General features: G+C 32.0%; 4 protein-coding genes and 1 non-coding gene across 6 annotated transcripts; 3 read left to right on the top strand and 2 right to left on the bottom strand.

Moving 5' to 3' along the window:
• Window positions 1-171: 171 nt before the first annotated feature.
• LOC125849181 (desmethyl-deoxy-podophyllotoxin synthase-like) lies at window positions 172-3,908 on the top strand. 2 transcript variants are annotated; one of them, XM_049529209.1, is made up of 3 exons: window positions 172-1,158; window positions 1,500-2,145; window positions 3,711-3,908. In XM_049529209.1, the coding sequence occupies exons 1-2, from the start codon at window positions 271-273 to the stop codon at window positions 2,121-2,123; spliced, it is 1,512 nt and encodes a 503-aa protein (XP_049385166.1). In that variant the 5' UTR covers window positions 172-270; the 3' UTR covers window positions 2,124-2,145; window positions 3,711-3,908. The 2 variants fall into 2 exon arrangements, with proteins under 2 accessions (XP_049385166.1, XP_049385167.1); XM_049529210.1 differs by lacking the exon at window positions 3,711-3,908 and having other exon boundaries at window positions 1,500-2,370.
• A 331-nt stretch (window positions 3,909-4,239) lies between these two features.
• On the bottom strand, window positions 4,240-7,378 carry LOC125848075 (uncharacterized). Its single transcript, XM_049527872.1, has 3 exons — window positions 6,716-7,378; window positions 6,498-6,649; window positions 4,240-4,633 (listed from the first exon to the last, which is right to left on the bottom strand). Exons 1-3 carry the CDS (start codon window positions 6,963-6,965, stop codon window positions 4,490-4,492), a joined length of 546 nt encoding a protein of 181 aa, XP_049383829.1. The 5' UTR covers window positions 6,966-7,378; the 3' UTR covers window positions 4,240-4,489.
• A 7,122-nt stretch (window positions 7,379-14,500) lies between these two features.
• Window positions 14,501-17,612, top strand: LOC125848785 (heptahelical transmembrane protein 4-like). The gene is made up of 4 exons (XM_049528720.1): window positions 14,501-14,662; window positions 14,764-15,025; window positions 15,900-16,197; window positions 16,897-17,612. The coding sequence occupies exons 2-4, from the start codon at window positions 14,784-14,786 to the stop codon at window positions 17,548-17,550; spliced, it is 1,194 nt and encodes a 397-aa protein (XP_049384677.1). The 5' UTR covers window positions 14,501-14,662; window positions 14,764-14,783; the 3' UTR covers window positions 17,551-17,612.
• A 243-nt stretch (window positions 17,613-17,855) lies between these two features.
• TRNAT-AGU (transfer RNA threonine (anticodon AGU)) lies at window positions 17,856-17,929 on the bottom strand. Its single transcript has one exon. It is a non-coding gene; the product is annotated as a tRNA-Thr (tRNA).
• A 2,614-nt stretch (window positions 17,930-20,543) lies between these two features.
• On the top strand, window positions 20,544-22,438 carry LOC125846359 (putative glycosyltransferase 7). Its single transcript, XM_049525760.1, has one exon. It carries the CDS (start codon window positions 20,904-20,906, stop codon window positions 22,269-22,271), a length of 1,368 nt encoding a protein of 455 aa, XP_049381717.1. The 5' UTR covers window positions 20,544-20,903; the 3' UTR covers window positions 22,272-22,438.
• The last annotated feature ends 2,414 nt before the right edge of the window (window positions 22,439-24,852 follow it).

The raw sequence follows: 24,852 nt of genomic DNA, 5'->3' as shown, positions 1-24,852 counted from the left end.
TTGAAACATATTAAAAAAATAATAATAATTTGCAATACTTCTTGTTAAAAGGGACAAAAAAAAAATATGTTTGACAAGTTCTGGTCAACACTTTTTGTGAACGGCAGATAAAGAAATGATGTGTGCACATGGAATTTTTGTGATAAATTAAGAGATAAAAGGTCCAAGCAAAAGATTTTTCAATGGAGAAAAAAAGAATATAAAGAAAACAGAGTTCCAACTCTACAGCAAAAAGGGCTAGCTGATACTCTAGATTTCAGATCTTCTACTATGATAATGGAGATTCAACACTCCAATTTTCCTATGATTATTGCCTTCTTTCTCTTTGTAGCTATAGCTCTGAAGCTATGGAAAAAATCCAAGATTCATTATAAACACCCTCCAGGTCCTAGAAAACTTCCACTTATTGGGAATTTGCATCAGTTATCTAGCTCATTACCTCACCATACTTTCAAGAATTTGTCAAACAAATATGGTCCCATGATGCACCTACAACTTGGTGAAGTTTCTGCTGTTATAGTATCATCACCACAAGTGGCAAAAGAGGTACTGAAGACTCATGACTTAATCTTTGCTAATAGGCCACAACTTCTTTCTGTACAGATTCTAAGCAACAGCAGCCCCACCCTTTCATTCTCTCCTTATGGTGCTAATTGGAGACAGCTTAGAAAAGTATGTGTCTTGGAGCTTTTAAGTGCAAAGCGCGTTCAATCATTTGAGTCAATCAGGGAAGAGGAAGTTGAGAATCTTATTGAAGCAATTTCATTTATACAGCCACAAGTTCCTATTGATATTAGTGAAATGATATTCTCGATGACGAATAACATAACTGCCAGGGCAGCCTTTGGTAAGAAATGCAAACACAAAGATGAGTTTATTAAAGCTATGAAAACAATTACAGAGCTATCAGGAGGTTTTGATATACCAGATTTATTTCCTTCCTTAAAAATTTTCCACTCATTAAGTGGAGTGAGGTCTGCACTTGAGAAAGTACACCAAAATGTAGATAAAATCTTTGAGGATATAATACAAGAGCACAAGGCAAATAAGAGAGACATGTTGTATAAGGAAGATTTGGTTGATGTTTTACTTAGGGTTCAAGAAAGTGGTGATTTAGAAATCCCCATATCAAGAAACACTCTCAAATCTGTCATTTTGGTATGCTCTTTCAACCTTATAATCCCCTTTTCTAAAACAAGAAGTGCTTTAGTTTTCAAAAAACCTTTTTTGGAACATCATATTATGTTTGTCTCTACTCAAATCACACAGAAAAATATCTGCTCACTACAAGGAAATCATACATGAGGACTATTACTTTACAATTGAATGCTTGATATGTCAAAATTATTATATTGATGTATCTATATGTTGCCTACTTATCATAGAGCATAGAGAAAATGTTTTTTATCATTTTGCCTAATTCTAAATAACTGCTGAGTGACTAACATCACCTCAATTCATTTGAACTAAAAGTTTGTCATATGGCTGTACACATTCAGGAAATGTTCATAGGGGGAACAGACACATCATCCACAGTTTTAGAGTGGGCTATTTCAGAAATGATGAAGAATCCACAAGTGATGGAAAAAGCACAAGCTGAGGTGAGACGGGTTTTCAAAGGGAAAAGTAAAATTACAGAATCGGAAATTCAAAAGTTGGATTATATGAAATTGGTTATCAAAGAGACACTACGAATGCATCCACCATTACCGTTGCTACTACCAAGAGAAACTATAGAAAAATGTGATATTGGTGGCTATGAAATACCTGCCAAAACCAAAGTCATCATCAATGCATGGGCAATAGGTAGACATCCAGAGCACTGGAAAAATGCTGAATGCTTTGAACCAGAAAGATTCCAAGATTCAGACTTGGATTTCATTGGGACTAATCTAGAGTACATACCATTTGGAGGTGGCAGAAGGATATGTCCAGGGACATTATTTGGAATTGCGAATGTTGAACTTCCACTTGCCAAATTACTATTTCATTTCGACTGGAAACTCCCTGATGGAATTGAAGCAAGTGACCTTGACATGACAGAGACTTTTGGTGCAACAGTAGGGAGGAAGAATGATTTGTATTTGGTTGCAAAACCTTATATTTCCAAATCCCAAAACTGATGACTTATGCACATGAAATAAGGTTTCTTCTATTCTTTTCTCTGTTATTTCACACTGTTATTGACTGTAACAGAATGAAAGCATCCCCGCAAATACATCTAAGTATCCATATTTCATAATATGCCCAAACAGATAGAAAAAAACTCTTGTCTAGTCTCAGCCTACTGCATGTGCTAAATCAAATCATAATATGATACTAATAAGTTGTCTATCTGCAGGAAAATTAATGTTGAACTAGTTTCTGAACGAGTCTTTGTGTACTAGGCAATGGTACCATTGCTAGTAAAAAAGGCTTTTACATTTTAATAACATGTTCTAAAACTGGGGAATTTAACTGCTGTTCGAAGCGTAGATCAAAATATTGCTCTAACATGAATTGAACAATCAAAACAGAATATGTAATATTGTCTAAAGGTCAACATATTTTTTAACACCATTTTCTTGAAATCAACCAATTTATTCAACAGAAGGAAGATGAACAATCAAGTTAGAGGAACTGATAGACATAAAACTATCTGACCTCGAAAATACTGCACCCGAAATAATGCACTATATATGCCAAAAGAATACTCGATCCAAACTCAACAAGAAATCGTAGTTAAGCTAATTTGTGAAAGCTAGACAAAGAACTTCAGTAGTCTCACACAAAAGCTGGAAAATCAGTAATAGAATCAAATGTTAAGAGCAAAAGTTAAGTCTCTATTGGATCATTTCAGCAGCTTACTATCTAAATCCATGGTCAAAGTAGGAAAGTAAAATACTATTTCCTGTAACTTTACCTTCTATTAGGCCTACTACATAGAGCATACAGATTAAGAATACTAAATTGAGACGCAAATGATTCATTATAATTCATAAGTAATACTTACTAGCTCCAAATTTACCAGAGTGTAAATCAATACATATTTTGTGTTAAATAGGAATATAACTTAGAACTCACAAGTTCTTTTCTTCTTTAGAGAGTGCAATAGACAGAAATGTAATTCACTTCCAAACCAGCTACCAAACGACCCCTTAAAACCCTAGGCTCTCTGCTCTGCCCCTCCTTCTTTTCAACCATTTTTCTTCATTTATCAGTCTTCTCCTCTATTTTGTTAATGATAAGATGGAACTTGAGGATGAATTGAAGAAGATGAAAAAAAAATTGAACACCCATAAATTTTTACAATAACCAGTTTCTTATTTTTATCCGAAAATATTACTTCCTTGATTTTTAACCTAATAATATTTAAATTCTACCATGGTGGGATTATTTTCTAGATCTCATTTTCAAATTAAAAAAAACAAGTGTGGTATGTGTACTAAGATATAAGTTGAGGTATATTTCAATAAATATTAATGATAGTTCAAATAGAAAAAATAAAACGAAACTCGGAAAAAAGTGTTGTGTTTTTTTGTATTATTACAAATCTACTACTTCTCTGTTATTAGCGTAAACATTATTGGCTTTTTGCTAGATGCACTTTGCTTTGTTAATACTTACAAAATTACAAATCAGTCAAGTTGGTTGTTAGCACGTGTGCAGTGTGTTTGATACCATTTGTCACTATTTTCATGTTTTTCTTGATATTAATTTTTTTTTTTTAGAGACGAGCAAAATTCAATAAGGATGAGTAAAAGTGAAGGAAGGGAGTAGCAGTCATTTCTTTTTTTTCTTTTATAGCTTGTGATCACATCTCGTTCTGTATTAACGAATAGAAGACAAGTTATAACTATGTGTTGGTGTTACGCAAATGCCAAGACATAAAGAACCCAATTTATGTTTCTATATTTTGAATATTATATTGGAGTATGAGTTACATAGTTAATAAATCTCTTTTAGATGGAATATCCTATCATAACCCCTAAAATTATGTATTTTAAAATCAAAATCCATATAATTCCCTCTAACTACTTAATTAGCTAAAACCAGAAAAAAGGATGTGGTATACTGATCAAATTGGGTTATAAAAGTAAAATGGGGTTATTTTAAGTTTATAGTAGCAAATGTGGGTCGCTAATTGAGTTAATTGGTCATTAATTTTTGACCCAGTATGAAATCAATTTGAATGACCGCATAGGAATTTACTGTTGAAGTTGCCCAACTAGTTGATAGCTTTTGCGAATGGAAACAAATGATAATTATAGGTAAGCTAAGACCAGTATGGTAATTATTTTAATTACGTGAAACTTGAAAATAAGCAGGTACTAAGTAGATGCAATTCTTCAGAGCGAATCCGTCAAACATTCATCTCCATTGTAGTACTTTTCTAAACTAATTACTAGTAGCTCGGGACAATTGAGTTGCTATCTTTTCTTATCCCTTTTGGAAAAGGTTTAGCCATGGTAGCTAGGGAAGTGTAGACGTGCTTTATGGTGGGTATAGGTCAAGTTCCAATCTCTGCAATACTCTGTAAGGCTGGTTTCCATTGCCCCCCACCACCATGATGTCTTCCCATACTTCTTTGCCCACTGCTGCTACTGCTACTGCTACTGCTACTGCTTCCATGTTGATAAGTTTCATGTTCCATCTGAACAAAAAAGTGCACAAAAGATGCATGAATATTGAGCTGCAGAAACACCAATAGTAGTAAAAAGCAATTGGATAAAAACGATTAGTCATCATGCTTTGAACAGAATCTCTCTCGTCACGACTTTGTCAGACGCACCATTACTACTTTTACTTTATCAAACAAATGATCTAATCACCCAAATTTCATCGCAATATTCCTTAACCTTGCAAAGTCAAAGGATTTGAAAATATTAGTAATTTTCATTATCTCCTTAAGTAATCAATCCTTTCGTTCACGCGACTAACGACAGTTTCTGATTAGGACTCTGGAACTAAAAAACGCTTGGAGATGGAGAAAAATCAGATTCAGTGTCTCTTCGCTATTTTAAAAAATCTTATACTGTACTACTAAACAATTAATCAGCATTAACAATTATTAACAACCACTTGATATTCTGGTAAACTCTTGTTTAATTCTTTAATTTCTGTTTCAACTCCCAAAATGAATAGGAAATACCCATGTGATTCCCTTTATGATCGACAGAGATAAAGCCCGCATAATTGGGAAATGGAATTAAAAACATATGCTATAATGATCAAGAGAGAGATTCTCATTACACATTTTAATGGCTTCTTATAGAGATTCCACTATACCTTTCCATAATTAACCAAGGAAAAGCACATGGTTTCCATTATTCATTTAACAAAACCAAGCAAGTAAATAATTGAAAAAAAAAACATAATTCTAGCCAGCCTTTCTCCGTATCCTTTTGATCTTTGCCGACCCTAATGTTGTCCCACTAATATTATACGTTGACAAATTTAACATCACAAGATTCAAAGTCTCTCTTTATTTTATAAATTTCTAACTAGCTTAATTATTGTACAGAAAAGATGGAAAAGGTTCATCCGCCCTAATTGATAGATCAATACATATTCCTTAAAAAGTGCACCAATAACAACCTCAATGTAATAGTATATTCAGAAAATAATTGACTAACGGAAAATAAAATAAGGAACCATTTTTTGGATGGTTACCTAACAAATTATTTACCCTGTTTATATATAAAGACAATTATTTCAGGGATATGTAAAATAATGTAGTTAAGACAAATAATACTAACAACCAAATATGTCATTTATTCCTATCAAATCTTCAGATAATCATGGCCTCATAGGTGCAATAATAATCTCACTTGCCATCATATGGAAAATAGACACACTTGAAAGCAGGCCCAATATCACTATCCGAGGTATTAAAGACGTCTCTGTTTATTACTTACTCCCTCCATCCCATACATCGTACACTTGTTGGTTGGATTCACGTCCATTAAGAAATCATGAAATGGATAGTTTTGCTAATTTATCTTTTATTCACTCTTGTAAAAATAATTTATTTTGGAAGTTATAAGCTTGCTTAGGCTTTTAAAAAATATTAATTGTAAGGGTGAAATTGGGAAGTTTTAATTAATTAATTTGAAATAACTATTTATAGTAAGGTGGACAATAATATGAGAAGGTGAAAGTATTTATAAGTTATAAGCTTCTTCTTCTTTTTTATGCACTCATCTTTTCGGAAGGGAAAGATGCTTTATAAGTTATCAAGATATCATCAAATCAACATAGATCAAATACAAAAGAATCCTTAATTGCAAGCCAATTTTTTACTTCAAAAATTTGAATAACAGAATCTTATAGCAGTAGTAGCCTTCAAAATGAATGCAAAAGAAGTGAAAAAAAATCCAAACAGTAATTTAAGTTTGTATTCAGTTGGCCGTTGGGTATATTTAAAAGGGTGAAAGTGACTTAACTTAGACCCGAGAATTTAAAACACATCTAAATCAAAAATGGTCCTAAAAGGATTTGTTGTAAAAATTAATTACCTTAGCTGGGATTCCATTCACCATTTTGGGCTTGTTTTTCACTGCTGAAGAATCGACGGAGATTTTCTTTGAATCGAGAACAAGGCCTCCACTTTCCCTGAGTAACTTGCCAAGTTTCACACACTTTTTTGCAGCAAACTCTTTTAGTACATCTGGAAAAAAAAAATGATCGATCAGATTAATGAACGAAAAATAAATTGAGATATTATTTTTTTTACCTTCGAAGCTGATGAGTCGATAAACTTGTCCAAGAAGCAAAGTATCACCGGGGCGGAGAAGCTTAAGCTGCCTGACGGGCGAACCATTGTGTGTTCTCTCAGTTGGAGAAGTGATAACAAGGGCGACGTAGTGGCCAGGATTCGAACTCATGACTTCATGTGCACTTATAGACCAATAAATCCTCTCAATTTTATTGCCTGGATGTTGAATCACTACTGTTGCTGCCTCTGCCGCTTGGCAATTCCCCATCTTAAACTCAGACACCCGCCGGTCGGTCGATCGATTGATAATACAGAGTGCAAACTAAATCAAAAAGCACAAAATTTAGTTTCAATTTTCTGCGTGAAGTTAAAGATGAATAGAAGAAGATGATTGATTACTCCAAAACTGACTTGTCAAGCAATAATAAAGGAATGAAAACAGAGAGAACTCTGACAGTCTACACACTCACCGATGCAGAAGATTCCACAGAGAAATTCAATCACCAATATGGGAAGAAAAATTGCGTACGCACGGTTTTCAGTTGTGTAATTTTTTTTGGAGTTTAAATGGGCTAAAGAAGTAGTAGTAACAGGGGAGAATAATGATGTAAGGAAGCGTGGCAGAAAATGAAGTAAATTTGGTGGTAAATGAAATTAAAGGGAGCGTGTGAAGAAAGCATGAGCGAGGGATTGTAGCTTTAAATAGAGAGACGTAAGAAAAAAGTATAGATCTGCCAAACCCACCCTCACCCCCCCACCCCCCGCACAACCTGAGCTTATATGGCCTATTGTTGTTTTGTCATACTACAAAACAGCGGTAATATGTATTATTTGATCTATGTTGATTTAATATGTTTTTAAAAGAATTTAATCAAAGATATCTATTATTGAATTAAATTTATTAATTATATTTTAAAATATTAAATTTAATTATTATTTTATATATTTATTTAATATTAAAGTAATATGAATTAATGAATTATTGTTTAATTTGCAAAAGAAATGAACCAATAAAATAAAACATCTACGCACGTCTGCAGGTGAGAGACTGAAAGTCAGAGAGTGGCATGTGGACCCTTCTTTTTGAGACTCTAATTTTTAACCTACAATTTTTCTTTTAAATTTGTCAATAAATTAATTTAGTGTATATATTTTGTTAGTACTATATTTTATGTTTATAAATTATAATAAAAATATGTTAAAATAAATATTATTTTATATGAAGATCATCACAGAAATCTTTAAAAAGAATAATTATGCTATTAGAAATCAAAAAATAAAATATGGACTTCTTTTATGCCAAATTTTAGGCCATGCTATTATGGGAAAATTCCTAATTTCCCCTGATATGATTCTATTTTGCTTTTCTATCTTTTGTGATGCATTTTAGAACTTCTTAATTATTAATTTTTTTAATATCTCTTATCATACATTTTCCTATTACTGTATTTTTAGGACTCCTTGTTTTTCCTCTTGTCATATAATTTTAGAATTCCTTGATTTTAGATAATATGAAGATAATTAAATAATGATTTGAGGAAAATAGTATCTGTCAATTTTTGTCTATTATAAACTCTTTTAATAAAAAAACAAAAAGTCCAATCAACATTTTTAAAGGATTTTTATGCTTTTAAAGTAATATAGATAGATTTTATTTAGACACTTAAATAATTATCAAAACACATGATAAAATATTTCTATTAGACATTTTCGATTCAAAATCTTCTTACAAATTTGGGCATGTTCTCATACACTCATTACGTAGATACATCAATCACTTAAAATATATCACTTTTTTAGTTGTCCTCAATAAGTTGTAAATAATCATATTTATTTCAATTGATGTTATTATGTATAATTAAAGAATGATATATAGCTTATGTGATTAACTTATATGGATGCTTAAAAACATGCACAATAATTTATTTTAAAAATTATGAATAAAAAGTGTCTAATAAGATTAATTTATCTAGTGTTTAAAGTGCTCAAATAAAATATATCATAATTAGAGCGTCCTAAATTATAAATTCATTGTCAAATTTTAAGAAAATTGTTGTTGCATTCCGTCATTTTTAATTCACGTGTACACTATAATTTAGCATGAAGTGAAGAAAAAAAAATCATAAATATTTATATTTATATAATTTTATTTTTTTAGGATAAAAAAAGTATTAAAATTAAATTATTTATAAATATAAAAAGTAGTATTCTCTTTCAAAAGCAAAATTAAAAACCGTCGTGCGTGTGCCTCAGCATCTCCGTCCATTACCTCTACAGTTCAACTGCTACGTTGTTAAAATATCACTTCTTTCGTTTTTTGGAATATGAATGTTCTTATTCTACGCAAAAATATGATCAAACACAATTTTATATTTAATTCTAATTTCACAATTTTAAAGTGAAAGATGTACTGTCAAACACCTAATAATTAAGTATAAGAGAAAAAGTATTTAGGAAGAATCAAACATTGTATTTCAAGCAAGGCGTTAATTTAATTTGATTTGGCGGAGGAGAAATAAATAAACTTATTCTTCAGAGTCCTAAAATATGGAGAGCCAAAGATGCTAAACAAAGACATTTTACTCCCTCCGATATAATAATTTATAGAACATAGCCTGATTTAATATGAGATTTTACAAAATAACTTTAGTACGAGACGTAACAATATTTAATTTTAAAATTGTAAACATCCAACTAATATTACATGTATTATTTTCTCTCATACCCTAAACGATATGTAGCTCCAAGAGTTAATCTTAATTAAGCTTGGATTTTGAACAAACTAGAAGCCTTATCGATAGTTTTTTTTTAATTGAAAAAACCTACGATCACTATTTTGTGAGTGCGCACAGGGTAAAAAAAACTCACTCCTATAGCCTTATCGAGTGCTAGGTAGTCTAGGACTTTATATTATGATGTGAATATATTAGTCAATGGCAAATTAAACTGGTGCATGTGATAGATTCATTTCAAATGGATGCTCCAGTAAGGGATTCCTATTTGCCTCCAAGTTCGTTAACCAACATTTATGTTTTGCCATGCTTAATAATGTACAAGTGTAACAAGTGTGATGAATTAAAGGGTCTATATGTTTTGTTTTTTTTTTTAATTTCTGAAAACGAGGGGCGTTAGCGCATGCGATGGTTAGTTAGTTGGTGACCATACTCTTCTCTTAATTTGGTACCACAAAAGATATGAGTAAAAAAATTTAAGTAGAAGAAGATAGAGCAGACTCCCAAGAGTCAAAAAGTTCCAGTATAGAGGAAAAAAACAAAAATAAAAATTAACTAGTGCAACTTGTGAGTTAACGTGGCGGCTCAATAAATCATACTAAAAGTAATGTTTTTATTGATATGGGACCAAACGCATAAAAATATATGTAAAGCATCTTTAAAACATGGTATTAAAATTTCAAAAATATCCTGTTATGAACTAAACATATGGACAAAGAAACTTGAAATTTCAAAAATACCCGCGATATAAATAAGACAAATCAATAAAAAGGTGAGTGCTTCTAGCGTCTTATTAGTATTAACGATGACAAAAAAAAAACTTTTTCTACCGAACATCATCCTTAGAAAAAAAGAAGGAAAAATATTTATTTATTTTTTTGTTCCTATTTGATGACCTTTGTGAATTTTAGTCTATCGTCTAATGTCTATTGTGACTCATCATGTATATATCTTTGGAAATCCACTTGCCTTAAATGGACTTCTCTGTATATATGTATGTCGTTCCACTTTTTACTTTGACCGATCGAGTGGAAGTGCTAAAACACACCGTTTACCAGCCACAAGTTGTTGTCATTTGTTGGCATGATGGCTAACTTTTCTGTTGTCAATAAGTAATTAACAATTAATATACTTTTCTTGTACTCCATATCTTTTAATTCTTTGTTTTTAAAATCTTAAGTGCAGATTAATTAAATTAAACTAATAGTGCTTGTGCTGTTTTCCAAAAGTAAAATAATGTCAAAACATCTCTTTTAGTATGATTTGGAGCTATGTGGCAGTAAGGGATTCAATCGAAATTCATTAGATGGAAAAGTACCTACATAATTCAAAATTAAAATTACTTGCTATGTATATATATATAATAATAGATGTCATCATCTTATCTTCTTTGGTACTTTACTTCTTTAAATAGAATAAATCTCTTTAGTGAAAATTCTGACTCTATCACAAGCCAGTGGAGTCCACGGATGAAGATTAGCGTAGTCAAACCATCCTCAAATTGCAATTAGCTAGTGTCCCTATTCTTAGTTCTCTGTATGTAAGCACTTCCGTGTAGTGGTCAGGTCAAACGAATTGGCCAAATTAATCACCAGATTTAATGTGATTTACTGTTAGGGTTTTGCCCTGATTTTCTTACCATAATTTAAGATTTATTTTTTCTTAAAGAAAAGACAAAACATTACCATAAATGTTTTTACTTTTCTTGAAAAGAAAAAATAATATTCTTTCATATTTGGTTTGTTCTCTCCTTTTAGGACTCCTTTTCTAGTAGGAAAGGTTTTAGAACTCTATAAATATAGGTTTCTTTCTTCTAACACAAAAATAATAACATCCACAATGTAGTCGTTTAAGAATCTTGTTTATGGGAAGATTTATTCTCTTTAAAGTTTCAATGTTTTTCTTTATATTAGTTTTGATATAATAATATTTTGATTTTTAGTATAAGTTTTTGATATCTGATTTATCAACTATATGATTTGCAAATAGTAAGCTTCCGCCTGACGCCCAATCACCCTTCAGAACCCAACAAGTGGTATCAGAGCACATAGTCCAACGATCCCATGGTCCGATGATCCTATGGTTCAACAAGATTGAAGAAAGGTTCAAGCTCGTGATTCTTCAAGGCACTCCACCACGTTGGTACTTCATGCTCCCACAATTGCACTCTGAATTGAGAAAAGGCCGTTTTGTGCTCTGTTTCTTTTTGTAGATTTTAACACACAAATTTGAAGTGCATGACTAATACGTAAATCTAATTCACATAATTAAAGGTATGACAAAAAAAAAGACCTTTCATTACTAAATTGATATTTTTACCCCCTCTATTTGATATTTTTCTTTGTATAGTTATTTGGACATGACAAAATTCAAATTTCGCACTAAATTGAGATTAATATTCTCTATGTCCCTAATTACTTGTCCATTTTGACAAATCAAGAAAGGATAAAAAAATTTTACCTAGTATATCCTCAATTAATTACTTTGAAAAAAGTAGAACTTCTTTTTAATTCATCACTTCATAATTAATATGTGTAAAATAGTAAACTCACTATGTCAATTATTGCTTTCTTAAAAGGTGTGTCAATTCAAAAGTGGACAAGTAATTAGGGACAAAGGAAATATGATTTATGAACTAATTACGTAGAAAATACTTTTTCCATTCATTTTATACGATACTATTGGACCTTACATATCAACTAAATGCATTGCACGATACTTGATAAATTGATCGTGATTTTACATGCACTCAAGATAATTACTTTACTACTGGAAAATACGAGATATTTGTTAGCTCTTTAGAATTCCGTGTGCCTATAATCTTCCAAGATATTTTAAGTGATTTTTGTACCAAATTTTGTTAAAGATGTCAATTTTTTCCCAAAAACAAAATAATTTTTCATGGCTCTAGAATTTTCACTTTTATGCAAGGCTCTTACATGGCAAAATATGTGACAAATGACATGATACGTGGTTGTTCATGACAATTAGGTCCAAAAGAATAATAAATCAACTGGGCTTGGAATATGCCAAGTTCCAATAACACATGGCCCATCATAAGGTTTGCAACTCTCAATCTTTGCTTATACTAATATCTTTCTCTCTCTTTTTTTTTTTTTTTTTGGTCTTGACTTTGCATATATAACCACTAATCGACTGTATATGCAACAATTTCAGATCCGTCAAAAAATAAAAAGTTATAAGAATCAGAATAATAGTATTTCAAAAGGTAAAAACAGTTTTACAGCAACAATGTTTAAAAGTTTCTTGAATTATTTTACAATAAACCCTTTGATTCATCATATTTATTAGAGTAAATTTTGGATTTAGCAAACATAAAAATCATATTTGTATGTTATAATTATAGTTTGCATAATTGCGCTCCATAGCAAATTTTATGTTTGCTATGGAACATCAGATTTGTATAAAAATCGCATGCAACTTTGATTTATATAAAATCACAGACATCTGATTTGTATAATCGCATCAATTTGTATAAATCGGGCGTCTATGTCTATGGAAATTGTGTTTGTATATATGTTTATGTTCTTTATGTTTGTATATCTGCATAAAATTTGAATGTATACACTTGAATCGAAATAAAATATTTGTATATCAAATCTCTCTCTCGCTTTATACAACACAAATTATACATAGTAATTAGTTTGAGTTGATGAGGTCACTCCTCAAATACCACTATACCAGTTTAGGTAATGAGGTGGGATGCTCTTAGATTGAAAGTTTTTTCTTGTTGGTTGATGAAAATATTCACATTGGTTGTCAATTTGTATAAAGCGAGAAAGAGAGAAATGCAAAAGAGAACTGATAGCGGAAGATCTGTTTTTGTATAATTATAAGTGTATAAGACGAAAATATATGTATTTGTATTTGTATATACAGTTTTCTCTCGTTTTGTACAAACAAAAACACAATTTATACATTTGTGTTTGTATAAAGTGAGAGAGTCGAGGGAGAGTGGCGAGCGAGATCTAGGAGAGTGACGAGCGAGATTTCTGGGGAGAGAAGCGATGACAAAGTGTTTGCTACATATTATAATAAAATGAAACTGTGGTTATAACATTTGATTTGAATTAATAGTTTGTTATTTTATACAATTTTTTCATTTTAATATCTAGATTTTATTTATATGAAGTTTATTTTCATAAATTTAATAATGAAAGATATTCAAATTTATTCTAAAAATTAAATGTGTTCCTTAATATTGCAAGCTCTAATAATACTTTTAGTACGTGAAATTATTTTTATTTGTTAAATAAAATGTCCAAATAAATCGCTATATAAAATAAAAGGAAAGGTGTATTTACCATTTGCTTAATGTAATCAAATTATATTAATTTATTATAAAAGTAATTAAATACTTAAATAACATGTGAATATACTAATTAGTTACAGTTAAATAATAATAATAATATAATAATAATAATAATAATAATAAAACTGTGTAGAACATGCAATATGCCATGCAATTTGTAAGCACCAAAAGACAAATAAATTTTGTAAGTATATGTTTGACAAATCTGGCATTGGCGCAATCGTGCCAAAACCACCAACAAACAAAATCACCTCAGCATCTCCGCATCTATTTTCAATCAAGGCATCTTATTGACTAGTGGCGAAGACATAATTTTTAATAAGGGATTCAAAAACTCTAGAAATAAAAATACAAAGTAGTCAAAGGGGGTTAATATTACTATATATATAAAAAAAAAAAATTATTTCAATCATGTATAAATAATATAATTTTCCGCCGAATGAGATTCGGATGAACCCCTTTACTAAGGTGGCTCCCCTAACGTCATCAGCCCCAACCTAATTTATGTATTTTCATAAGTGAGATCTAAAAAAGATAAAAAATTGATTTTAAAGAAAATTCGAAGCATTTTAGTCTTAATGGTTTTCTTAATGAAATTTTTAGTAGTTTAATTATTTAAGTATTTGAACTTTTATTTTAATTTATTGATGACAAAAAAATGTGATGAGTCGTTTTATCAATTTACTGTCCGCCTTTTGCGTCTTGTATATGTTGCACTTGCATCGACCACGTCGAAGTTTCTTGTGAAATTAAATTCCACCTAAATTTGGTTACATAAGAGCTTTTCTTCTCTTCTTCTTCTTCATGTCAAGAATCCCATCCCCTAATTTCGTCCAAAGATTAAGGGTTAGGGTTCTACGATCAAGAAACACGTCATCATCTCTGTTGGGTTCTTGAATTGTGTGTTGTATTAGCAACTTCTCTACGAAATTCTCATTTTGTTATTGTTAGGACTCGGATCTGTTTGTTTATTCACCTTAATCAGGATTTTGTGTTGACAGATAACGAATTGAATGTGAAGATGGATAAGGGCAAAGAGAAATTGACTGGTAATGAGGATAATCAATTATTGTCTCCTTCCAAGGAAGGGAAAGGAAAGAGATTATGGAAGAAAGTGAAGTACCAGCTTGTGGAGTATCATTCATTGCCTGGGTATTTGAAAGACAACGAATACATTCTGGGTCATTACAGGGCCGAATGGCCATTGAAGCAAGCATTGCTCAGCATCTTCACAATTCACAATGAGACCCTAAATGTTTGGACGTAAGAGTTACCGTTCTTCACTTTTAACAATCCTCTTATTACTCTGCTTTCATTTTTCATAGAGTAAAGTTCGACTTGATTCTTTTCTTTCTGTTACCTTCTTTGTTTAATTGGCTTGATTTTATGGTACTATAGATTAGAAAGGATGCTATGCTCTGCGATAACTTTTTTCCTTATAGAGGTTTGGATTAATTGAATTTTGGACTCAAAGTTCTTTTAACTTTCATTGTTGAGGGCAGTATTAGCCACTCTGCAGTCTAAGGTCCTTCAAGTTTTGTTGCAAAGAGGGTCAATCAGTCATTTAGCTGCTGTCTTAAGATGAGGATCTTTACAGGCTGAAAATGTACCATTTATTGTTCTTTGTTTGAAAGGGTTATTGGATCGATTACTATGATTAATAGAAATTTGATGATAATTACATCAAGTGTTTTATGAGTGCTACCGCGCGATCTGACCAAGGATAAGAATGCTTTTCTGGCTCAGGAAAACTGATCTATGCAATTGCCACAAAATTAAGAAATAACTTGCATCCTTGAGAAAATAATGAGAAATACTAGGTAAGTCATAATCAAATAGTAAACTATGCATTCTATGATTGTGCCTTAGAAGGTGTTTAGGTACTAGGCTGACCACTTGGTTTTACTCTTTGAATTTCCTTACTAAACCTTTACTGAAGCGGCAACTGCTGTCGTAGCACGTGAACAAATATACTACCTTCAGATCTTATTTCATGTTATTGCTGGTTCCTTTATGTTATTGGTTCATTGCTTTGCTAAATGTTCTGTCTATGTTATCCTGATCCTGACATTCTGATTGAGAAAAAGAAGCTATAAAAGATTACTGAACAGGATCTTGATTTTCCTACTTGTTATAGGCATTTGATAGGGTTCTTCCTCTTCCTTGCGCTGACCATTTATACTGCAACCAAAGTTCCCAAGGTTGTAGATTTACATTCCTTACAAAATCTGCCTGATGTGCTGAGGAAGGCTGATTTGCACAAATTACAAGCAGAACTTTTAACTTGTCTTCCTTCTTTGCCGCATATGCCTGATTTGCACAAACTTCGAGATGGTTTGCTACGTTCCCCCTCTAATTGGCATATTATTGACCTCCTGAACAACTGCCTGCCTGAGCGATTTTCCCACAGCAACCATACAGATGTCTGTGTACTGGTAAGAATGCCTTATTCAACTACTGGTTACTGTCTTCTTAGGCTGCACATGTATGAGTGATAACCATAACTATTCAGACACATTGTATTGCTTGTTTAGTTCGATTTCATCTTATTGTGATACCTATTCGATCTGTAATAAATGCCATCAAGATGAATTTGCTTGGCTAGGAATTCACAAGTCCATTATGGGGTGTGTATCTCATGGACCTGTTATGTATCCTTAGAAAAAGAAAGAAAAAGAGGACATGAAGCTGTTAGAAAGTTGGAGTTACTACTGATGCTTAAATATAAGAATTCTTCCAAATAATATTACTGCTTTTAATACTTCACCCTGTAAAATGTAAATCTAAAGTTTTCCTTGCTCTGATAATTATCGATAAGATTGTCTTTGGTTTGAGGTTTACTTCTACTCTTTCTGGGGATGTGTTTGTGGTATTTATAATTTATTTATTTTTTTCTTATGGGGCTGGGCTGGTTGCTACCCCACTCATTTTTCATATTACAGGAAGGTAAATGACCTCATCATAACTGAAAACATAGTAATGTAGTAATTCTTTTATTATTATAATTGACATAGTTAAGTAGTAATACTGTTAAGTCTAATGTGGTTCTTTCCACTAAGCCATAGCATATGAACTAGCTACTCTTAGGCTGCCTCTTAGTAAACTGATATTTCACTGTTGTTCAATTTTTGCAGCGGAGTGTAAAGGAAGATGTGGCAAATATATTAGCACCATTGCTGGTGAGACCAATAACGCGCTGGCCATTCTATGCCTTCCTTGGTGGGGCAATGCTTTGTTTGTTAGCAAGCAGCACATGTCATTTACTTTCTTGCCATTCAGAGCGTTTATCATACATCATGCTGAGGTTCGACTATGCCGGTATCGCTGCCCTGATATCAACTTCATTTTACCCTCCGGTCTATTATTCCTTCATGTGTTACCCCTTCTTTTGCAATTTGTATCTGGGATTTATTACCCTCCTGGGAATTGGCACAATCTTGGGTTCCCTACTTCCTGTGTTCCAGACTCCAGAATATCGAGTTATTCGAGCATCTCTATTTTTCGGAATGGGCCTGTCAGGTGCGGTACCTATTCTACACAAGCTGGTTTTGTTTTGGCACCAACCTGAGGCGCATCATACGACTGGATATGAACTTTTGATGGGCATATTTTACGGCATTGGAGCGCTGATATATGCCATGAGAGTTCCAGAAAGATGGATGCCTGGGAAGTTTGACATTGCTGGCCACAGCCACCAACTATTTCATGTACTCGTGGTGGCAGGGGCTTATACTCATTACCAGGCTGGATTGGTTTATCTGAGGTGGCGGGACCTGCAAGGGTGCTAAGAACCACTCAAGAACTGAAAAGTCAGTCAGAATCCTTAGTTCAATTGTATGTAAACGTAGAGAAGATGTTTCGTTTGCCCAGAATGGTTTACAAAAAAGGGCCTGAATTATCTTCGTTAATAAATGTAACATTTAGAAAGATTGATTCTCTAATATAGTATATGATCAGGCTCAATATGTACTAGTGTATTATGTTTGTTGGTATAATCTGTATTTAAGTATCTTAAAAAAAAAAGAGTTAAAAAGGAGTTGCGTTTTACGTACCTTATTTTAGCAAATCTGATCACTAAAAAATTGTTTTGCTTTGCTCTCGTTGAGAGTCGAACTCAAGACCTCCCGCTTACTAAACGGGTGCTCTAACCAACTGAGCTACGAGAGCTTGATGACTATGTTCTCTTGGATATTTAAATTGTCAAATTAAATTTTCTGCCAAGAAATACCTTAACGAAAATCACAAAGGAAAGGGAAGGGAGAAATTTTATTTTGTAATCTTTTATAAGCTTAGTTTTAGTTTTATGTATCTTGTTACAAGAAATTTTCATTTTTACATATAAAAGATTTTGGAGAATATTTCGGCTATTCAATTATTAGAGATAATTTTTGCCAAAGAAAATTTATTTTTAGTCAAATAAAAACGATCTAACACCTCACGCACTACCACGTGATGAACCAACTCTAGCTAAAATTAATCAAAAGAAAAGTATTATTCATGTTTGCGTATGCATTTAATTTATTTATTTTTCAAAAAGAGAGAAATTGTGGGTGGAGAATATTTACTTATATAATTGGTCAAAAATCACTTTACAACTATTCAAAATTTCTTTCAAATAATCAGTCCAACATATAACAAATTAATTTTTTTTTCTAATGGAAAAGAAATTCATATCCAATTGAATCTCTTATATATATAAATAATTTTTTCTTTATTAAAATAATAATAATAAAATATTTAAAAAGTTACAAAAAATCACATCTCCTCAACTATGCCTTTTGCGTCAAACTAAATTATGTGCCTAAGACCTTATTTAAGCAAACAAGCAGCTACATGTACATACATCATTTTCTTTAAGATATGAAGCAACAAAAGGTAAGGTATTTTACCATTGTTACGTTAAAACAACAAAGAATAAAAGGAAAGGCTTAGCCTCAAATATATATGCCTTCGAAATTACAAAACTGGTCATTCAATTCTCTGGATATAGAAATAACAGAATACCCGAAATTAGTACTTTAATTTGGATGAACAAAATTTTGAAAAAAATGAATTGAAGAAGATGAAAAAGATGTGGGAGGAATTTCTGACACAACATAAGAAGTCACATGGAAAATTAAAGGGAAGCCGGAAATAAATATGTAGGCCTTGAGTTTCCTCTCCTATCGAAACAAAGATCTACAGAGTATTAATGGAGTAGTACTTATTTTTAGCTGATACAATTATAAATGGGATTTTTTTTTTTTCCTTTTTCACTTAATTTTCTATACTCATATTAAAGCCCGATTATATCTTAATGAATATGCGACATACTTTTCCACTTTCCCAATTATAGGTAGGAAAGTTATTTTGAATATATAAATGTTAATCAACTAACTTATCGATACATATTTTATAAATTAATTTTTACGATAGTATAAGTTATCAAAAAGTTCACTTATACAAACATCTATATATTTAATTTACCCTCCTCACCCTTTGGACATATTTGCAACATGGAGTACATAGTTTTCGCTGAGTTACACAACATCGTCACCCATGTTAATCACTTATTTTTTTGGCAAGTCTTTTTATAATTTGCTTAATGTACATGAAGGTAATCGAATAATAACAATGTTTATACCACAAAATCAAAGCTAGTTAATGTGAACATCATTGAAATTCACCGTGAAGTAGTAAGTTTTTTTGTCAATCCACTAAACTCTCTTAGTTTATTTGGACTTGAAACACATTAATACAGATGAGGCTCGTAAAAGAAGCTAAAAAAATAAAATCAAATAATATTGATTTTTGTTTTACAATTAAACATTTTGATAGAGTGAGAGATAAGAGGTGGTTGGTGGTATTGTAGGTGAAAGGATGTGAATTTCACGGTTGAAGAAGTTAAAGGTTAGGGTTTTAGGAACTAATAAAAGAGGATCGATATGCTTCTGTCACGTTCCTATGTGAGATTCAACTAGAGGATTATAGTCTATTTAGATTAATTAATCAAAGCCAATTTAATATCAAAATCACTAGGTGGAAGTAAAAACAAATTCAAACCAATTTTAGAACCCTGTTTGGTATTGTCGTTGGGAGGTCAAAAATACTTTTTTGTTAAAAAAAAATCAATTGTTTGGTAACTTTACTCTTAAAAGCATTTTAAAAAAAATATTGATACTCATCATTTTTCGTAACTTTACTCTCAAAAATATATATTTTTTAAAATTAGTCAAACATAATTTATTTATCAAAAAACACTTTTCAAATGAATTAGTCAAATATATATTGTTTTTTTTCAAATGCACTTTTCTAAAAAGTCATTTAAAAAAATACTTTTAGAAATAAACAACATAATATATCAAGTAAAGTTTGAAAATAATAAAATGTACTAAGATATTATCTTTACTTTTAACACTCAGCCAGCTCAAGTGAAATCTATTATAATGAAACGGTAAAATGAAATGGTTAAAACACCAGACTCAATCTATGGTGGAAAAGATGTTCTTCCCTAATGTGGCTATTAACATCATTACTGTTGGAAAAAAGTGATTAAAGTTGGAATCAAAAGTAGTAAGTAGACCTGATTTGCGATAAAAGCCGACAATTACTCGGAATTAACGGGAAACTTTCCATTACCCCCAGAAGTATCGAGCATCATCCCCGTTCCATATTAATGCAATTTAATTAATAATTAATCAAAAAAAACCTAAAGTGTCGGTACATTTTCCACGTGTCACCTCTTTTTAGCACACCTCAAACAACAGAAACACCACATAAAGCCAATATTTGGGCCCCAAAAGGAAGAAAACCCCATTAAAAGGCGCACCAAACCGACTGAGGTCCAGTCAATGGCACCACAAAACAGCAAGTTTAGTGAGGTGATAAACACTTGCTTCAGCCATTGTTTCTAGTCACTACACTTCACCGACACTCATCTTCATATCTACTTTTCTATCGTCACCAAATTCACATTTTCCTATCTACATTAAAACGGAATTTGTATGCTAGCTTTCTTAGTTACTGCCAAAATTGCTCTTCTAACTATCTTAAACACACACAACCAAAGCTGGACACAATGTCCAGTAGATGGTGACAACTTTCTTATTGCTACTAGACGAAAAGCCAGCTTGCCTGGGTAACGTATGCACTCCCTCATAAAATGGTAACGCCTCAGTTGCCCCAAACTCATACATCTTACACATTAATGGCTAAGCAAAATTGTAGAAGTAAAATTTCTTCTATTTTCTCTGATGGATTTCTCTTTGCTGGTGCAAGTATTGTGGCTTTGCTAGTGGTCTGGGCCTTTTGGTCCTTTATGAGCACTAGTCCAAATGCCGACCCCAGTTTTTTAACCACTTCCGCCGACCAGAACTCCGCCTTGAAAACTCCGGTAGACCCGGTTTCATTAGGCTTCAATTTACGGTACGACCCCCCCGACCCGACTTTCTATGACGACCCGGATTTGAGTTACACTATGGAGAAGCCGATTAAGAAGTGGGACGAGAAACGAAGGCAATGGCTGAATTTGCACCCCTCATTCATCCCCGGAGCAGAGGAACGGATTCTGATGGTTTCCGGTTCACAGTCGACGCCGTGTAAGAACCCAATAGGCGACCATTTGCTGCTGAGGTTCTTCAAGAACAAAGTAGACTACTGCAGAATCCACGGGTACGATATTTTTTACAATAACATTTTACTTCAGCCTAAGATGTGGTCATTTTGGGCAAAAATGCCGGCGATTAAAGCTGCCATGATAGCTCATCCTGAAACTGAGTGGATCTGGTGGGTCGATTCAGATGCTGCCTTCACCGACATGGACTTCAAACTTCCATTGGATCGTTACAAAGACCATAATTTCGTTGTTCATGGTTGGGAAAAGTTATTATACGAGCAACAAAGCTGGACAAGCATCAATGCCGGAGTTTTCTTGATTCGGAACTGTCAATGGTCCATGGACTTAATGGAAGCTTGGGCCAAAATGGGGCCACAGTCACCGGAGTACGATAAATGGGGTGAAATCTTACGTACAACTTTTAAAGACAAGATATTCCAGGAATCCGATGACCAATCAGGTCTAGCATATCTACTGTTGAAGGAAAAGGAAAAATGGGGTAATAAAATATACGTCGAAGGCGGATATTACTTCGAGGGGTATTGGGTTGAAATCGTCGGAACGTATGATAACATCACCGACAAGTATTTAGCAATAGAGAAAAGTGAAGGGAGGTTAAGAAGAAGACACGCAGAGAGGGTGAGTGAGAGTTATGCTAGTGTATGGGAAGAACACCTTAAGGAGGCTGGGTATGGTAGATACAGTTGGAGAAGACCGTTCATCACACATTTCACAGGGTGTCAGCCATGTAGTGGAGATCATAATCAGATGTATTCTGGTGAAACTTGCTTTGATGCTATGCAGAAGGCATTGAATTTTGCTGATAATCAGGTGTTGAGGAAGTATGGGTATATGCATAAGGATCTGCTTGATTCTTCCTCTGTTTTTCCTGTTCCTTTTAACTTTCCTGCCTAATACTTCTTTCTTTATATAAGTTCTATGTATACACTGTATGTATGTACTTATTTTGTACTAGTTTGCTTTCGTATTTTTATGGTGCAAAATGCAATGTTGTAATATTGACCTAGTTGTAATATGGAGTTTTAACTTATATATAGTCACCACTTTAAGAATTTTTTACTTTTAAAACAGTGTATTAGTTTAATTTTTTTTCAGATTGTTAGGACAGAAGATTATTTTTTATTTTACACAAGAACTGCTCTATAAGAGAATGAGTGTAAGTTCATGAAGGACAAAAATGCACCGGTTGAAAGCAACTTGTATTGATAAAGGACATTGTCACATGTCTTTCCATTTAGAATTAGAAGTAGTGTGTTTTGTAGCATGGATCTGTTCATGAAATCAACACATTGTGATTGAAGAGTTTACGATCAGAGTGACTCCTTTTTTTCGTTTACCTGTTTGGTAGCAGTATTGGAATATGATTAATTTGAATTTGGACGGTGTATCTCACATTTGAGGAAATGCTCAGCTTCACAACAATCCTTTTCGTGGTAGAGCCGAGACTTACGGGTGTACATGATCGGATTGGTTTGGGTTTTTTAAATATTAAACCAAATCATCTGTGTCGAATTTTTAAATTTATAAATCAAATCAAACCAATAAAACTCGTATTTTTCAACCTTGAGTTTTTTCCGGTTTTTTTGATAAAGTATTCATACAAACATATAATTTACTTATACTTCAAATATTTCTTTGGTCCTATCAAAATACAACTATCTAAGGTGTTTGTTAAGAAAATAACGCAAAATATGATATGATTAATGACAATAAAATATCCAACAAAAAATATAATAATGAAATCGCGTAAAACAAATATTGCAAATTAACAAGTCATAATGAAAATGATCATAATTTAAAAGTACTAAATCATGCTAAAATAAGTTTAATAAGTATTAATTAAATAATTAAATATTAAAGGAAATTAAAATTAGATTATGTATTTTAATTGTCTAAACAAATGTAAAACGAAAGAGCAAATATTCAATATTATTGTCATTCTTAGTGTTGAATTGATTTTGTTTTTGCATTAGTATTAATTTGATTTTGATTTAAGCTTTATTATAATTACCAACATTTGTGAACCATAATCTTTATTGATCCATTCAGAATTCTGACCAATTTAAACTTGAAATACTATATTAAAAGATAAAAACAATGAAAAAGTATAAGAAATATTTAAAAAATATATCAAAAGTAAATATTTTTATGTATAAAATAAAATTTTAAAATTATATATATAATGTCGGGTTAGTTTTTTTTAGTTAAAACCAAATCAACCCAAATATAATCGTGTTTTTTTTCCCAATACCAAATCAAATCAAACCAAACCACTAGTCGAGTTTTTTTTCCGTTTTGACTCGATTTGCTATTTGATTCAATTTTCGATTCGATTTTATAGGCCCTAAGCCGAGTCCACATGAAATGGACACATTGTGATATTTTCTTCTTAACTTAATTTTCTGATTTAGTGAAGTATTCGTCTTATGTTCTTTTCTAATTAAAAAAACAAAAGCAAGAGGGACGATACGAAAAACGTGTTTTTTCCTTTATAATAATGAAGATAGAGAAATCCTTGTGTCTGGAAAACGAATCTTTTAGTGAGATCCGGCATGGTTATGTGTTGTTCGTTGGATAGAATACTTGCATTGTCATTTGTCTGTTTGCACTTCTGATTCATAAATCATAATAGTGTTCAGAATCAAAGAAACAAAATTATTACAACCCCACTCACTATTCCATATTATAATTATAAATCTGTGTAAACGACAAATCAACAAATGCTTTCAATCAAGAATCCCCTCTATAAGAAACAAGATGTGTGTATAATTTATATCTACTTCCTCCATTTCACTAAGCAATACATCCTACTTGATTAGACACAAGTTAAATTAACGTACTTTAGAACCTCATATAAAATTAGTTGAGATATGATTCAACGGTTGAATAACACTCATCATCAAAAAGTGATTTATCATTCCACCTTCTCAGAATCTAAAATCAATGTAACCAGAATCTTTTTTTTTTTTTTTCAAAACTGAATTTAAACACAATAGTCGGTCGGATGTAGCATAGTTGATGAGTTGTCCGCACCTTCACTCTAGTGACGAGAATTCAAATCCCACTAAATCCCCGTACAATATGGCACGTGTGAGAAAAATAATTAATGAGCAATAATATAAGGGTTGAAAGCAACTTGTATTGGTAAGAACATATCCACAAGGTGGCATGTGGTATTATGCTCAGAAACGTAACGCCAGCTGCTTAATCATGATGACCAATTTTATTGTGTAATACTACTAGATTAGGATGATTAAATTTATTAATTGATAATTATTGGTTACGATTATAAGATATGGGTCATCTTTAAAGCCACATTTTGACTAATACCCAATTAAAGAAATGGAGAATGGGGGAGGGGACCATAAACGTTATGAAATAAAATAGACAAAATTATCTGAGGAAAAATCAGACTCATTATTTTATTGAAACATAAAGGCATATAACTGCTCTAATCTCACAATTTTCTTACTAG

The sequence above is a fragment of the Solanum stenotomum genome, chromosome 12 (assembly GCF_019186545.1).
Source record: "Solanum stenotomum isolate F172 chromosome 12, ASM1918654v1, whole genome shotgun sequence".
Classification (NCBI taxonomy): Eukaryota; Viridiplantae; Streptophyta; class Magnoliopsida; order Solanales; family Solanaceae; genus Solanum; species Solanum stenotomum.
The sequence above is the reverse complement of the archived record's forward strand: the minus strand, read 5'-3'. Positions and strand labels throughout refer to the sequence as shown.

Excerpts from the sequence above, each read along its gene's own strand:
- LOC125849181 (XM_049529209.1), top strand. The coding sequence starts at position 271 with ATGATAATGGAGATTCAACACTCCAATTTTCCTATGATTATTGCCTTC. Across the intron at positions 1,159-1,499 it reads CTCTCAAATCTGTCATTTTG|GAAATGTTCATAGGGGGAAC; the intron begins GTATGCTCTTTC and ends GTACACATTCAG.
- LOC125848075 (XM_049527872.1), bottom strand. The coding sequence starts at position 6,965 with ATGGGGAATTGCCAAGCGGCAGAGGCAGCAACAGTAGTGATTCAACAT. Across the intron at positions 6,650-6,715 it reads TCGACTCATCAGCTTCGAAG|ATGTACTAAAAGAGTTTGCT; the intron begins GTAAAAAAAATA and ends TTTTTTTTCCAG. Across the intron at positions 4,634-6,497 it reads TGAATGGAATCCCAGCTAAG|ATGGAACATGAAACTTATCA; the intron begins GTAATTAATTTT and ends TTTTTTGTTCAG.
- LOC125848785 (XM_049528720.1), top strand. The coding sequence starts at position 14,784 with ATGGATAAGGGCAAAGAGAAATTGACTGGTAATGAGGATAATCAATTA. Across the intron at positions 15,026-15,899 it reads GAGACCCTAAATGTTTGGAC|GCATTTGATAGGGTTCTTCC; the intron begins GTAAGAGTTACC and ends TACTTGTTATAG. Across the intron at positions 16,198-16,896 it reads ATACAGATGTCTGTGTACTG|CGGAGTGTAAAGGAAGATGT; the intron begins GTAAGAATGCCT and ends CAATTTTTGCAG.
- LOC125846359 (XM_049525760.1), top strand. The coding sequence starts at position 20,904 with ATGGTAACGCCTCAGTTGCCCCAAACTCATACATCTTACACATTAATG.